The sequence below is a fragment of the Pygoscelis adeliae genome, unplaced genomic scaffold, assembly GCF_000699105.1.
Source record: "Pygoscelis adeliae isolate BGI_AS28 unplaced genomic scaffold, ASM69910v1 Scaffold88, whole genome shotgun sequence".
Classification (NCBI taxonomy): Eukaryota; Metazoa; Chordata; class Aves; order Sphenisciformes; family Spheniscidae; genus Pygoscelis; species Pygoscelis adeliae.
In genome coordinates, this window is record NW_008825616.1 from 2,887,395 (window position 1) to 2,902,631 (window position 15,237).

Here is a 15,237-nt window from a genome sequence, read left to right on the forward strand (position 1 = left end):
GTCCAGAATACGTCCTAGACACATTTTGCACTTGGAACACCCAGTAATCCACCAAAAAAAGTTCTGGCAAAAACCAGGTGTTTTCAATAATGATTTATTACATGCATTACAGTATGACATTCCAAGTATTTTTCTCTTTACCAGAAAAACAATTACATGATTTGGGAATCCTCTTTGTAGCAAAGGCTACTCAAAGAAATAAAAACTGCTCAAACTTCTGTTAAACTATTTAAAAATCTTGAACTTTGTCAACTCTGGTCTTCTCAAAGGTCCCATTTCCACCTTTTACTCCCTAGAGATGGAAAAAACTTTATGAAAATCTGTTCTGGCATTTACAGCCTTTCTCAATATAGTTTAAAATGAAACATTAGAGCTGGAAAAACAATTAATCCCCAATATTTTATCTGGGGTATTTTAAAGTTAGATTAAGATTGGTAAAAGTCCCTGGCTTGCATTTCAGTTTTCAGGAATTGCTCATGAGAGAAACTGAAGGATCACAAGTTGTACAGAGTTACTTCTCAGCACTCACAGAGAATCTGAGCTGGAATTAGTCTATGTTGCAGACTTTTTTGTCTAAGGTAGTTCCACTTTATTTTTGTTGTACAAAGCGGTGTCTAATGAGTGTCATCAGTAGAGTCCAGGGTGCAATTCCTCTCATCTTGAAGTGGATGTGTAAAATAGGTCATTTGAATCAAGCTTTGAAAATGCTTATTTACCTCCATTGTCTAAAAAAGAAAGAGCCCTGGGTTACTGAAGAAGACTTAAATATCTATGATGTCAACATTACTTGATACAATTCATACTGCAGTTGTCTTGATGGAGTCTCAGGTGACTTGGACAATCATTAGTCTCTTGAAAATCTTGGCATGTAAAATGCTCTTGCTGTCTCTGCACTCAGCGGTTTCTCTGATATAAACTGTAGAAGTCACCGGAAATGAAGCCAGATCTAAGACTTAAAACATACAGGTTCCACTTTTACATAAGGTCACATGATTCTGGTTTTTAACCCCGCATTGTCAAATACGATAGATTTTTAGACCCAGCTCCTCAAAGGTACTATAGTCCCTCTAAGAGGGACCCTTTGAGTCCCTAAGTCTAAGTGTGTGGGCCACTGCATGTCTAAGTGGGACTCATATTACCTGACTTTATTAATTTGAAAATTAGCAGCCTAGTTTAGGCTATAATCATCAGAGAGACCTAGGTATTTGCAGCAAGTGATTCATCCTGTCCTCAGAAAGGAGCCGCCAATATATGGGATGAATCACGTGCTGGAAGTCCCTGTCACTTTCTACTGATTACAGAGGGACCATAGCTAAGATTAGCTAATGTATTTTAGACAATTAAAATTAGAAATAATGAATCAGGGCTTTTATTTTCCCATCTGGCAAATTGGGGATACCAGGAATTTCATCCTCCCAAGGGTGATGTGAGGATAATGGTGTGGGAGATTCTTAGGACTATCCTTTTGGAAGCCAGAGAGTAACTTTGCTTAGCTACAGGCAAGTAATATTGCTTCCACATTTCAGCTCTTGACAATTTTAGATTTGCCTTGTCATCAGTCACAGAGGAAACAGAAAAGTACCAGTGAAAGAAAATAACACCTCCCAAATGAAACTCATGCACTGTTTTATATCCACCTTACGACTATCTAGAGATTAGTCTCAGTTACAATGCGGTGCTTTTTTTATTGGTTCAGGCACCTTTACACGCTGATAATTTTTCTGTGCTGTACCCACACCTACTTGCCAACAGACACTGTGTGACCACAGCTTGGGTCTCAATGTGATGCATCCGTGACAAAACTGTGATTAACTAAAATTTCTGAAAACCCTTTTTATCGGACTCCTGGCTAGTAGCACGCCCTGCGTCACCAGCTAGCAATCTCTGGTTTAGGGAACCTTGTGAATGCCAACCAGTCAGACCTACTCCTGATGATGGTTATTGTATATGATGCTGAGGGATGTTCTTCTAGTTTGGGATGAACCTAATCCCTGTTGAAGTTTATTGTAAAAATGCCATTGATTGCCTAAGACCAGGACTTCAGTTCTTATTTCCTTTAAGTCAGGTGAAATTGGTAGACTTTAAGCAAGGAATCAAGAGACTAAGGCTCTTAAGTCTGATGTTTTTCAGTTAGACTCTGAAACAAGTAATGAGAAATCTCAAGTGCTAGTAATTATTCAATATTTTAATTTTGGTGGCTTTTGTTTTGACAATAGAAAGAGCTCCAGTTGATTTGACTTTCAGATTGTGTCTGCTTGAATTTCAGGTACATTCTCTCATGAGATAAGGTGGGGAAGGTCCAGCTGGAATGCCAAGTGCATATGTGAGTGACGATGCATTCAAGGAGAAGAGGAAAACAATACAATCATTCATTTGCAGAGCTGCATGTCCTGTTGTGGCTCTTCTTCATGCATGTGAATTAGTGGGAAAGCCACAGACAATCTCATTATGGAAGATCAACTGTGTGAAGTTCTGTGTGTGTTTCTTTATTTAGAGGCACTTTTTTTTCAGGGTGCACCAGAGATTGGGATGGTCTAACCTGCTGGCCCAGAGCCGCTTTTGGGGAAGTGGTTAAAGTTCCCTGTCCAAGATTTTTTGAAGAAATTACCAATATCCACGGCAAGACTTTTTTCCTATTCTTTTTATCCCTAGATATTTTGAAAATAAATTCTAATAGTCAAAGATTCAGTAACTTGCCTATTTTCCTGATTCACAATGCTATTTTATGTCAGCCGATATAGTGTAATTATCCAGATACACATCTTGGCTTATGGTCAATATTTGGCACTCTTCTGTTTTGTGTTCTGCTGTACTAATTGTCTAATCTCTTTGGTGGTCTAAAAAATATGGGTAATTGTACTACGTTGCTAAGGTTACAAAGGAATATAAGTATGTCATAGAAGCACTGATTCATAAAGTCACAGAATAATTAGTGTTAGAAAGGTCATCGAGTCCAATCCTCCAGTCAGAGCAGGACCAAGTTCAAAAATTATATCTAACTTCAAAGCTAGATCAGGTGGCCCAGGACTTTGTCCGCAAACACAAATTATGTTGTAAATGCAGGATAGGCTGCATAATTTGATTTCCTCTGTGTAAAGATTGAATTTGCAGAATGAATTTCCTATATGAAATGTAAAAGTTCCACTGCATCTTGAAATGAATGGGAACATCTGTCTCAACTTCTCAAATGATAGATATATAGAATATTATAAGTCTGTAGCTAATCTTGCTGAACATGACTAGACCTGTAAGTGCCTAACTTAAGAATCAAAGTAGGAATAAAAATTTGTTATTTCTTGTCAAAACTTAAAGAAGACTCTCCTCTGTAATTCATTCTCTGATATATTTTACCATTAAAGGCTTCCTTCAGAGAAACTGTACACAGGAGGCATACTGGTCAGAACCATTCCCACCATACACCATTGCCTGTGGATTCGATGAAGGTTCCAGTAAAGGGCCTGAGGATCAGGTGAGTTTTTGATTTCCTGCTTGTGGGCATCTCCAGAGCACCCTCTTTTGAGTGTGCTGAGAAGTTGGATGCTTCCGCACGTATGAGCCTTGTCAGAATCCAGTAATTACCCATCTTCCGTGCTAAGCTCAAACCTTTTAGGTATAGTTAGAGACTGTTTAACAAATTAGGCTTAATATAAAGCAAAGGAGTAGCAGGTAGCACTTTTCTCTCTATCCGATTTTCTCCTCTTGGTGTTAATCAGTAGACTCATGATTAGTTCACTTGTCCTGCCTAACAAAGACTTTGGTTTTCTGACAGAGGTGATTTGAATCCACATCATGCACCCATCTCCCAGGGAAGCCCTACCAACCAGTCTGTGGGGAATTTTTCAGGGAAAATTCCTTTTGTTCCCTCCTGTTGCTCGTTTGTCCAGATTTTCTTTGAGTCAGAGAAAAAGATTCCATAACTTCATAGCATGGTGGCCAATGCACTTCTCTAAGAGGGAACTCTTGGATGCCATTGAGTATTTTCACACTTTATCTTAGGTGTTCAGTGGAGTAGGAAATTAACTATTTTTCCGACCTAAAGAGCATCATTAGGTGCTCAGTTAGGCTCCAGGAGTGTTTCTTTTTCACCCACATCTTCATATGATTTAAATTTCCGTGTTCCTCATCATCAGCTTGCTCAGTGGTGAGCTTTGCCTCATGGCTGAAGGTTGTTGGTTAACAGAGATGTGCTTGCTGCTTCTGCCTCTTGAGTTCTGACCTTTGCTAAATGGGACAGTTCCAGCATGAAAGAATAGGGGTGTCTCCATCCCCTCATGTCCTGTCTGTATGGGGCAAGGTTCATACATCTTGTATAAATGCACTAACTCCTGGGGTACATCGCTGCCTCCTCCTCCTATTGTGGTATTTTGATAGAAGCAACAGACTACCTCCAATCTGTGAAAGAACAGATATAACTGTTATATAACTGAGAAAGAACTCATATAACTCCTTGTGAGTGTTTTTGGTTCTCCAGGGATGAAAGCTCAAACACATCAGCGCTAGTTCAGGTAACTGAATCTTTAGGAAGTGTAGACGCAGTTGGCATCAGCTATTTGGCTCCATGAACTTAGAAACTCAAGCACAGCTGTAATAGGCAGTACAGATATCTGGAGCTCAATTCCCCACCTGTAAACTGAGAATATTTGTGCTTCTTTACCCCATGGGGAAGCTAGAAAGATAAATGCTTAAAAAAAACTTCTGGAAAGTTGCTGGAAACCATGCAAAGAGTTAAGAAGGGATGTGAGACTGGTAAGGTGCCACGTATTCTGGTACACAGTTCTCCAGCCATGGGGCCAGGCTGCCATGGCACAGCTCTCACCCACAGACTTAAACTCTCTTACTCTCCAGACCAGGGTGGCTTTCTCCAAGCAGTCTCTGGCTTGTGCTAAGCCAGGCATAGTCTGTAGCTGGACTCGGCTGCAATCAAGCAGGAGACTATATTTACATTTTAACATTATGGAAGATTTCAGGGCAGAGCTCATGCCTGTGCAGTGGCTGTGTTTAGTTTGTTATTGCAGACAAACCCACAAAGTCTATAAAAGGAAGATAAGATCAGTAAGCTCTACTGCATTGTAAGCACAGGGAAGCAGGTGAGAAGAATCCCACTTATATTCTAAGAGAACCACTTGTTTTGTACGTTGTATCTGCAGTGAGGACTTACGATGTCTTCTGCGTATAGTGTTGGTTTTTTAGCTACCCTACAAAAACAGATAAAATGCATCAAAATATTTCATTGTTCAACTGAAGAACCTATTTTCTAATTTTCACCTGTGTTTTGAAAATACTGTATAAAAGATTAGAACTATTTCAGAAACACCAGTATGATTCCTAGAGTTGCATGATTTATTTATGGGTCTACTTAAAATTGCTAATCGGTTGTCTCAACCTAGAATTGCTGCCTTTTGGATAAATAGAGTTTGGATCAATTAGAGAACAAAGTGCCCATTGCATTTGCAAGGAGGAAATTTGCCTGGATTCAGATAATTTCATTTCTTAGGATTTTGAATAATTAGGTGATCTTGTAGTGAATCAGAATAAAATGTGCAGAGCTAAAGCAATGTAAACATGCTTCATTTTTCTTGGAACATAGGATATTTGAATGCAAAACAAACAAACAAACGAACTATAAAGAATTTACAGGATTACAGTATGCGGCTGCTGAATGAACTGTTTGTCCAAAGAATTAAAGACTGAGAGGTTATTTTTTTGGCTTTAACTTTCCTACCTCTAAAGTGTGATGTGACTGTTTCCCAGTGGTTCAGTTTCCTCACCTGCAAAATGCAAGTTTTATTTCTCTTTTAACTGTAGCTGTTTATGAAAATTAACACTTATCAAATCAGTGGGAAACATCCTTTGAGATAAACAGAGTAGAATCTGGCCCAAGTCTAAAGCGGTGGATTCACAAATCACCCATCAGCAAGCTTCAGTGCCCTAGAGTCTTTCGGTACCTATAGAAGACAATGCAGTTACTTAACAAAAGTAACATTTTCCTGTTGAACATGCTCAAAGAGGTCACTATTTCATATGAGCCTGTGGGCTGTGGAACCTGTCTCATGTGTAAGGTTATGCAGGATTCAAAAGAAAAAAGGTGTGTTGGCGATGGAGGGAAAAACCTGAATCAGATCTTAAGCACGCAAAGCAGCACATAGGTGATGGGAATGACTAGGAAGGGAAAATGTATCTTAGTGAAATAAGCACACAAGCATGCATGCTGCATAACCACCAGCATTGGTCTGTGTTCTCTTTTTCTCATAGAAATCATATTATTCTGCATTTTGGCGTGTCTACACTGCTGGCTATGCAGCATCAGTGACTTCACTCATTACAGCTCTAATTGTCTTTGCTGCCTTCAGGTAAAAAAAAAATGGTCTTTTTTTCAAGATGTCTTAAGATAGCTTCATCCTAATTCCTCTCCAACCCTCTGTGGTTTTGTTTTGTGGGATTTTTTTATTATTATTTTCAAATCCTTCTCAGACATAACACTGTTGATGGCAATGGGTCCTTCTCTATTCAGGCTGTGGCATTTCCCTGCGGATGTTAAAACAATAAAGCTGGCTGAGCAGTCTATCTTAGTCTCTTTAATGATGCCATACAGTGGAAATGCTCCAGCCTCTTATCACTATTAACATAAGAGAACTATTCCTCCAGTGCATAGCAGGACATACTCTGCAGAAACAGAGTGTCTCATGTCACTGGACCAGTAGTAATTCTAAACTGTCCATTCCCTCTGTGAAAGACCACATGGGAGCTATAGAACGAGATTTAAAGAAATTTAAATGTCGTGTTTGATGATGTTGGATATTAGGAAATGGATCCTGTTTTTGATTGGTTCCAATGCCCTTGGACAAAAGCCTTAAGCTTACTCTGCAGACAGGAGGGCAGAGCACAGAAGCAGCTTCCTAACTGGAGTGGATTTGCAGTCTCAAAGGTCATATCACTGACAGAGAGACCCACAACCAAGAGGCTGATCTGTCCAAACCTTGAAGGAGATTTCTTCAGCTCAAGGTCAAACTGTGGACAGGGCAGTCTAGGGAAATGCAGTCTAGGGTAAGGCTGCTACTTCTCTGGCAGCCATCCCACAACGTGTGACTGACACCTATTCAATACTCTGTTTTCCTATGGCCAGAAAGGGGCCGAAGAGCCTTTTGCAAGTTTATTCAACAAAACATGCTATTTAGAATAATTAAAAGGCATTATTGCAATACAGCCCAAGAGTCCCAGAGTTACTTTCTGCTTCTGGCATCTTCTTTAAATGTGAGGTGATTCAAGGACAATTATACTAGCACTTTTGTTAGCTTAAACAGATAATAACTGCTCTTCTCCCTTGTGTCTAGATCCCTCTTAAATAGTGACAGATCATTTATTTGTTTTGGAAGGTGTCTGAAGTCACTCTGTATTCCTGTCAGTTTTGATGAGAGCATGAGAAATTTCTTTTGAAGAATAATTTTTATTTTCTCTTTCCATGTCAGAAAATTCCACTGTACACGGAATTACATCCATATGCACCTCTTTGTCTCCTTTATCCTGAGAGCAATTGCTGTTTTCACCAAAGATGCTGTTTTGTTTGCAGATGAAACTATGGACCACTGCCTAATGTCAACGGTACTAAACTTCCCCTCTCTCTTATCCTTGATTTAACATTTAATTCTTGGCCTGAAGAGAACATGGAGATTTCTTAATCCCATTTCTCTTTAGGTTGCTAGAATTGAAATCTTAAAACAAACAATGCTACAAAAACCCAAAGACCAAGTGCTATGGCTACATTCAGCTTTGATATATAAGGTACAGGTCTGTTGACGCTAATGAAGCTGTAAAAATTTCTATCAGTAAAGAATTTCATCTATAAGAGAGGGCCAATGTTTCCCTTTCAAAAAACTGAAGTAAAGTCAATTGAAATGATGGAGTCCCAAACCTATTGAAATCTTGTAGTAATTTCTTCATTCTTGTGTGGTAGCATTGAATTTTGCCTAAACTTGTAGAGAAACCAGGCACAATGGAGAGCAGACTTAATAGTTCTTTCTTCCTCTGCATTTCCAGGTTGCTTGCAAGGCTGCTGTGGCATTCTTCCAGTTCAGCATTTTAGCCAATTTCTTCTGGCTTCTTATAGAAGGGATATACCTGCAAACGCTGCTTTTGCTGACCTTTGTTTCAGACAAGCAGTATGTATGGTGGTTCATATTTACTGGCTGGGGTTAGTATCTTGTTCCTCTTTGTGTTATTTAGTATTTCCATTTACTTTCAGATCTAGATAAAATATTTGTTCTGAGATAAAAGGTGCCTATTAAAGGTGCCACCGTTCTGATGAAAGTTGCCTATTCATCCAGTACTACTACATCAAAACCATACCATTATTCTGTCTTTCTTCTTATCTTGTTAGCTATTCTACCATTCAAAACTTTGAGGGAGAGGATAGGATGGATTACTAGAAATGTCATGATATGTCTACTCGAAAGGCTACAGCATTCATCTTTATGATTGGAATTAATTTCATGCAACTACAGTAATTTAAAAGTTAGCCAGCTAATCTAAACTGTCTCTCCAGGTTTCTCCTGCAGTCAGTAGAGTGAGGTATGCATGCTGTGGTGGTGATTAATCCAGTCCTCAAGAAGATGAGTAATGTGGCCGGGTAACATCCTGGAAACATGTTGCCTTCCTCCACTGACTAAAGAAGTTTGGGTGACTAACTTTAAGTTGACATTTTGCTTTTAGTAAGCAGAATTAGATAGATTAATCTTAAATCATGTTGAGTTCAGGCCTAGGAATCAAAAAATTCTATTTTTTTTAGAGATCTTCTGGCTTTAGGGAATCCTTTGAGTTTATACAACAATTAAAATTATCTCTGATTTTTAGAATATGTGCATATAATACATAAAATTTCTTTCACTGCAGAGAATTGTTTATTGTGACTCTCAGATATTCTTTTACCTCATCTTGGCTATTCTAAAATGAAGGAACCCAAATTGAGTGGTTACATGACATTTTTGGCTTAGGAATGAAATTCAGATTCTCCTGAAATAAATAGCAATTTATCCTTCATCTTCAGATTCTCAGACTTTTTTTATGTAACTAAATTTTAAAAGCCTGAATTTTATAAAGGGGATGTTAATTTGGAGCTATTCCAATTATGATAACCTGAAACTAGATGCTTAGACCTTGATTAATCACAGCTAACTTGAGATAGCAAAGGAAACACCTCAGTTAATAGTATAGTAATCCTCATCTCCTTATAATCAATGGAAAGTGAGAGACATCTCAGGGGCAAGTCAGATCGTAGGCGATACGGATGTAAATATTTCTCTTGATTAATTAAAAAGGCAACTTGAACTGAATATGGTCCCAGCTTAAAGGCCTTGAACAAAGGACAACTTCTGGGCCTTTCCTACAGATCTCTAATGATACTTAGAAAGATATTACCTATATTTCTATAGATCTGTCAGTGAAAATGTCACCTGCTTCAGACTAGAGTCCCTTTTGTGGCAGCTTTGAAAGTCACTTAGTCTTTGGAAATTCAATTCCACAGAACGAGAGCAAAAGCAAAAAAAAAAAAAAAAAAGAAAAAGAAATAACTATTTAATCATAAATGCAGAAGGATAAGAAATGACAAAGGGAGGCTGGAAATCACCAGCTCATGGATTTAGCTAAATTTTCATGGAATGCTCATCAATTGATGGGTCTAGAGTGATTAGTAGAGGCTCCTTAGGACAAAAATGTGAACTCTTCCAGCTAGTGTACAAAGAGTTGTATGCTGGCCACAATTCAAAAGATAAAAGAGCTTTAGCTAAATAAGTGATTCCTCCAGCTTCACAAGTGCTTGTAATTCATATCCAAACCTTCAAGTAATTCTTAGCTGTTATTTTTTTGAAAGATAGTTTCACAGCATCCCCTATCCTCATTTGTTTTGATTTCATTCTTCCGCTTTTTTTTTTTTGTTTTTTTTTCTTTCCCTGAAAAGCGAGTTAAGTTCTTTCATAAAGTTATTTAAAATCGTCTGGCCCATTGTTTGACCCTTAATGTACCTCCAATCTGCTACACCGTGAACCTTCTTGGAATAAAGTTTCCATGGGACATGGTATTCAAAACAATTATATTGTGTGTTCCATGTTGATTTGTCCAGGAGCTCCCACTGCTGTGATGTTTGCTTGGGTCCTCACAAGAATCCATCGACAAAATACTGGGTAAGTCAGAGCTTGGATAAAGAAAGCAAGGACATCCTATTTTGTATTGCATTTTGATTTGTTGGTGGCGAAAAATAGATATAAAAAACCAGAAAAACAAAAAAGTTGTTCCAAAGTTGTGCCTCTAATCTTTAAACATCATACACAAGTAAGTGAGAAAATAGTTTTAAAACTTCTGATTTTGATGTGCATATATGGAGTAATAAAACCTGGAAATATCATAGTAAGTATTGAAATTCCATTTCGTTTCCTAATGCCCAGTCCTTGAAATAATTATATTTTAAGAAAATCACTGCTTCTGTATAAAATCAGCCATAAATTTGTAACCTTAATCTCTTCAAATAAGTACCTCCCAAACAAACACATTATGTCCTGATAAGTAGTTTCTTCTTTCATTTTCATTCCGTTCTTTGATTCTTTTTTAATTTTTTTTTTTATTTTTATCTTTTAATATAAGAGCCAGGTATAAAGCAGATGATTGTTTACTAAAAGCTGCCCTGGAGGCCTTCAGGTCGTTTCACATGGATGATCAGTTGCAAAAGATTTTATTTTACACCTACCTCCTCAGGACTCAGATTAATGATGTAGAGGCAGTAAGTGCCATGGTCCACATTTGGCACATCCTATTTTCCTTTCTTTATATTACTGCAGTGCATCCGCAGAGGTTGTTCTCCGCTGTAATGTTTCATAAGTGGAAGTGGTCTACCTTTCCACATCATGTGCTTCCTTTTTGTAGCCAGGAGAGGTGCAAGGAAGATTTCATTTTTCCTCCTTTCCCGCTGCTCCTCTTCCAAAGAATTGCTGGGTTTATCTGTTGGTTCTGTAGCAGAAGAATCTGGCACAAGAAACTCCAGTTACAGAGAGAGTTCAGAAAACAGTAGAGAGCAGGAATAAGAGCTCCCAGGCTTAGTTCTCACAGGCTTAAAGAGGGAGCTGAAAAGTGTCTGAACTTTGGGTGCTCTTCCAGCAAAGCGCCTACCTGCTCAGTTTACTTCTCTGATGTATTTTAGATGTCCACTTTAAGATGGGATTAATTGTGTCCTGCTCTATTGATCTCCTTTGACTGCAAGGGAAATGTAGTTGAATAGATGAAGACATCTACACAGGCAGATGAATCTCATTGCAGATCTTCCATTCATTTGATTGCTCTTCTAATATTAGATATATAAACAAACTACAGTATCAGAACCACTCATCTTTTACCTAATAGCCTAGAAAATGGGAAAGCCAAGTTCTTCAGACACAGCTAGTCTGAACTCACGTTGCTCACATTGCAAAGATACACCTTACACTCAGACATGCTGGGATAAGCCACCATCTGTAAGCCTTATTGTTATGCAGCCAAATATCTCGTATCACAGAATTGGAAGGGAAAATACAGGGAGAGGGAGCATGATATAACCTAGCATGTATGGCACTTGACTGGAGGGAGTTAAGATGGACTGTTATTGATGTTAAATACATGAAAGCCTCAAAACAAGGACCAAAAGCCCATTCTGCTCTCTCTCTTCAGAGTACCTTTACTAGGGCTCTAGATTTTTCTTGGCTATTTCCTCATGACCCCAAAGTCATTACATTTGTGGATACACAGTAGTTTAGTCTCTGATTGGTACCCTGTAAAACAGTCACTTTTTCAACAGAAGAGGAGGAAAGAAGCCTGAAAATACAAATGTGCATTTCTTGACTTTGTTTTGGTTCTTCAATGCTTGCCTCTCACTGTACAAACTTCCTTTAGATTGGGCTGCACAGAAACTTTTAGAGAGGTATCAGGGTACAAGTACTGGCAGGGGCCTTTAAATAGTGAATTAAAACTTAGTGTCCATCACTTTCCTATTCTGTGTCAGAAATACTTTCATGTGTTATGAAAAGCTCACAAGGGATAGATGACATGACTGGTTTTGTTTGCTGTTTCAGATGTTGGGATGATGATGAAAATGGAGTCGTGTTATGGATCATCAAAGGTCCCATTCTGCTAACTGTCTTAGTATGTTTTTTCATTTTGTCTTGAGTATCTTTTGAAATGTGAAAGCTAAGTTAGCCTCTCCTTTCAGTAAGCTGGCAGAAAAGCAATAGCATGTGTTATGGTATTGAATCTCAAATAGTTGGAAATTATTGTATAACATATGGTTTTGTTGTTGTTGTTTTGCTGTTTTTGTCGGTTCTCCCCCCTGCCCCCAAATCACCCTAAATCAGAACCGAAAGGGTAAATCCTATATTTTCTAGTCATACTAGGACATAATGGAATCATCTTGACACCTCCATTCCACATACCACAGTTTTGTCTGTGTCTCTGTAAGTCATTTCTGAAGAAAGGCAATCCATACTGGCAAGACTCTTAGATAATATGAAGCTGGCTTAATACAAGAAATACATATAGATCATTTTATTTAGTATATTTTTAAAATTAGTTCTTAGGCTGTAAACTTAAGACAAAAAATCTCCAATGAATTGCACACATTCATTCCATCTAAATTCAGGGAGGAAACAGTATGTCATTTAGGACTGTATCTGTTATAATCCCTGTCATAAACAATGAAGGGAACAGAGGGGACTTTTTAGACCTTGTAAAATCTGCTAGGTGCTGACAGAGAATACTAGGACTTAATATCAGACATAAAATGATATTGAGGTATGTAGGTCCATATTCATTCAACATAACTTTCAGCATATCATTATGTATCACTATATATTGGTAGGAAAAATAATACTACTTCTAATGCTATTGATTTGATCTGTGAGCAGATCTTCACTGGTTTATACCAGTGCAATTCCTATAACTGGGAATTTTCAGTTAATTTGTATCAATTGAAGATATGTCTTGATTTGTAGTAAGTTTACAGATTCTGTCTTGTCTTTTCAGATTAACTTTATTATATTTGTTAATGTGATCAGAATTCTAGTCCATAAATTGAAATCTCAAGAGGGAGGAGGGAACCATTCGAGCCACTTTTTGTAAGTATTTCTGTGTCTCTTGATATTGACCCATTCTAGCTGCTATAAGAGATATTTTATGGGTAGGAGCACAAAATGTTCTACTCTGTATTAATAGAAAGAGTAATCCCCAGAAGAAATAACAATGTAAACTTTCCTTTTCATCCCAAATATCACATCTCTCTTTTTCTTCGGGAGGAGGGTGGGGTGGATGTGTTGGGGACAATGAGAAAAATAAAATATAAAGTATTAAAACTCCAACAGGACCCAGCCTGAAAGTGTAAACACTAAATGTCAGGTAATGCATCCATCTTGCTTCCAGTCCTTTCCACACAAATGGCCACATAGAGAAAGATGCAGATAATTTCCTTTAAATTCTTAGCAGTAACCTGATGCTGATGTTCTGGTAACTGAACCTAGTCCTTCCTGTTTATGATCCCCTTCACAATCAATGGGGATCTCATCAATGCAGTCAGAGGACTCTAGCAAGCTATTTGACTCATCCTAAGATATGTAGGTATGGCTGTTAGTTATGGCACAGGATCTAGTGTAAACCTATGCCCTTCTGGAGTGACCTGAAGGCCAAGCAGAATACCCTAGGACATCAGCAGTGGCTCTCACACCACTGTTTAAACAACTGAATTGAGTCCTATGGACAGTGGTGGTTCCATTGATAGTTTTGGAAGTTGAGACACTTATATGGGGGATACCTACATGTGATTGAGATTAGTCTCAGGAGAGTAGATCAGAGTACTTAGTTTGATGCCCTTGTTTTGGCAAAGAACCCTTAAAGGTCAATCCAGAAAACTTGCATGCTGATTTGTTCATCTTTGTTCACCAGGTATTGATGGTGGGAGTGAAGGAAAGTAATCTTTCTGTAACTTTGTTGGATGTAGTTGCCTCCATTCCAGAGCTGTCCTCTGTATTAAAATTTGTTCCAACATATAATTGCTATCACTAATTCCATATTTCTAACAGTACATTGTTCTTTAATTCTTGATCTGCCAGGAGACTTGCTAAATCCACGTTACTCTTGATTCCCCTCTTTGGAGTGCACTACATTGTATTTGCATTTTTCCCAGAAAGCATTGGTCTGGAAGCTCGCCTTTATATTGAGCTGGGCTTGGGTTCTTTCCAGGTAAGCTAGACAAAATGTTTATCAGTCCTAAGAGGTTTGGGCTGAAATACCACACTCTCAGGAGTTTTACATTTCAGGTTGGTTATTAGAGCAGGTGTTAATAATGTGTCCAAATTCAACACACACATTCCATCTTACTCCTTCGCAAGCTCTTTCTGTTGTTTGTTCCCTTATCTTATTATTTGAAATCTCACACTAGTTCTGAGTTCTGACTCACACTTCATATTAATAATCACAAAAAAATTTACATCTACCTTTATTGAATAACAATTACTGGGTGCCATGAAGACCAGTCTATGGATTAAGGTGAACTGATTTAAACTAATTCCACATATAATAAAGGTGATGATAAGAGGATTAAAAAAATAAGGATAATGTGTAACAACCTGTTCTGCCCTTACCCTTTAGCAGTAATGAATCCATCATGTTAATACTTCATTTCCTTTATTTTGCTGTACCACTGTTCAGAACAATATCTTGGATTTGAGAAAGCCAGGGCCTGGTGCACGTGTAATAAATAGCTGAGGTCTTTTTCCTTCCCCTTTCTGCTGTACCCCACAACAGCTTGTCCATGTTCATATGTGTTGAAAGACATCCCTTTTCATAGGATCATAGAATCACAGAATGGTTTGGGTTGGAAGGGACCTTAAAGATCATCTAGTTTCAACCACCCTGCCACGGGCAGGCACACCTTCCACTAGGGCTCAAAGCCCCATCCAACCTGACCTTGAACACTTCCAGGGATGGGGCATCCACAGCTTCTCTGGGCAACCTGTTCCAGTGCCTCACCACCCTCATAGTGAAGAATTTAATCCTTATAGCTAATCTAAATCTACCCTTTTTCAGTTTAAAGCCATTACCCCTTGTCCTATCACTACATGCCCTTGTAAAAAGTCCCTCTCCAGCTTTCCTGTAGACCCCCTTCAGGTACTGGAAGGCTGCTATTAGGTGTCCCCAGACCCTTCTCTTCTCCAGGCTGAACAAACCCCTCTCTCA

At 38.4% G+C, this 15,237-nt stretch overlaps 1 protein-coding gene across 1 annotated transcript in view; it reads left to right on the forward strand.

Moving 5' to 3' along the window:
• Window positions 1-15,237, forward strand: part of LOC103924723 (vasoactive intestinal polypeptide receptor-like) — a 21,264-nt gene that overhangs the window by 1,268 nt on the left and 4,759 nt on the right. The window contains exons 2-10 of the mRNA XM_009333295.1: window positions 2,512-2,619; window positions 3,360-3,469; window positions 6,253-6,350; window positions 7,467-7,599; window positions 8,035-8,188; window positions 10,112-10,172; window positions 12,087-12,156; window positions 13,033-13,124; window positions 14,112-14,241. Coding sequence (XP_009331570.1) covers window positions 7,498-7,599; window positions 8,035-8,188; window positions 10,112-10,172; window positions 12,087-12,156; window positions 13,033-13,124; window positions 14,112-14,241 — 609 coding nt within the window. The 5' untranslated portion in view covers window positions 2,512-2,619; window positions 3,360-3,469; window positions 6,253-6,350; window positions 7,467-7,497. The remainder of the gene's footprint in view (window positions 1-2,511; window positions 2,620-3,359; window positions 3,470-6,252; window positions 6,351-7,466; window positions 7,600-8,034; window positions 8,189-10,111; window positions 10,173-12,086; window positions 12,157-13,032; window positions 13,125-14,111; window positions 14,242-15,237) is intronic.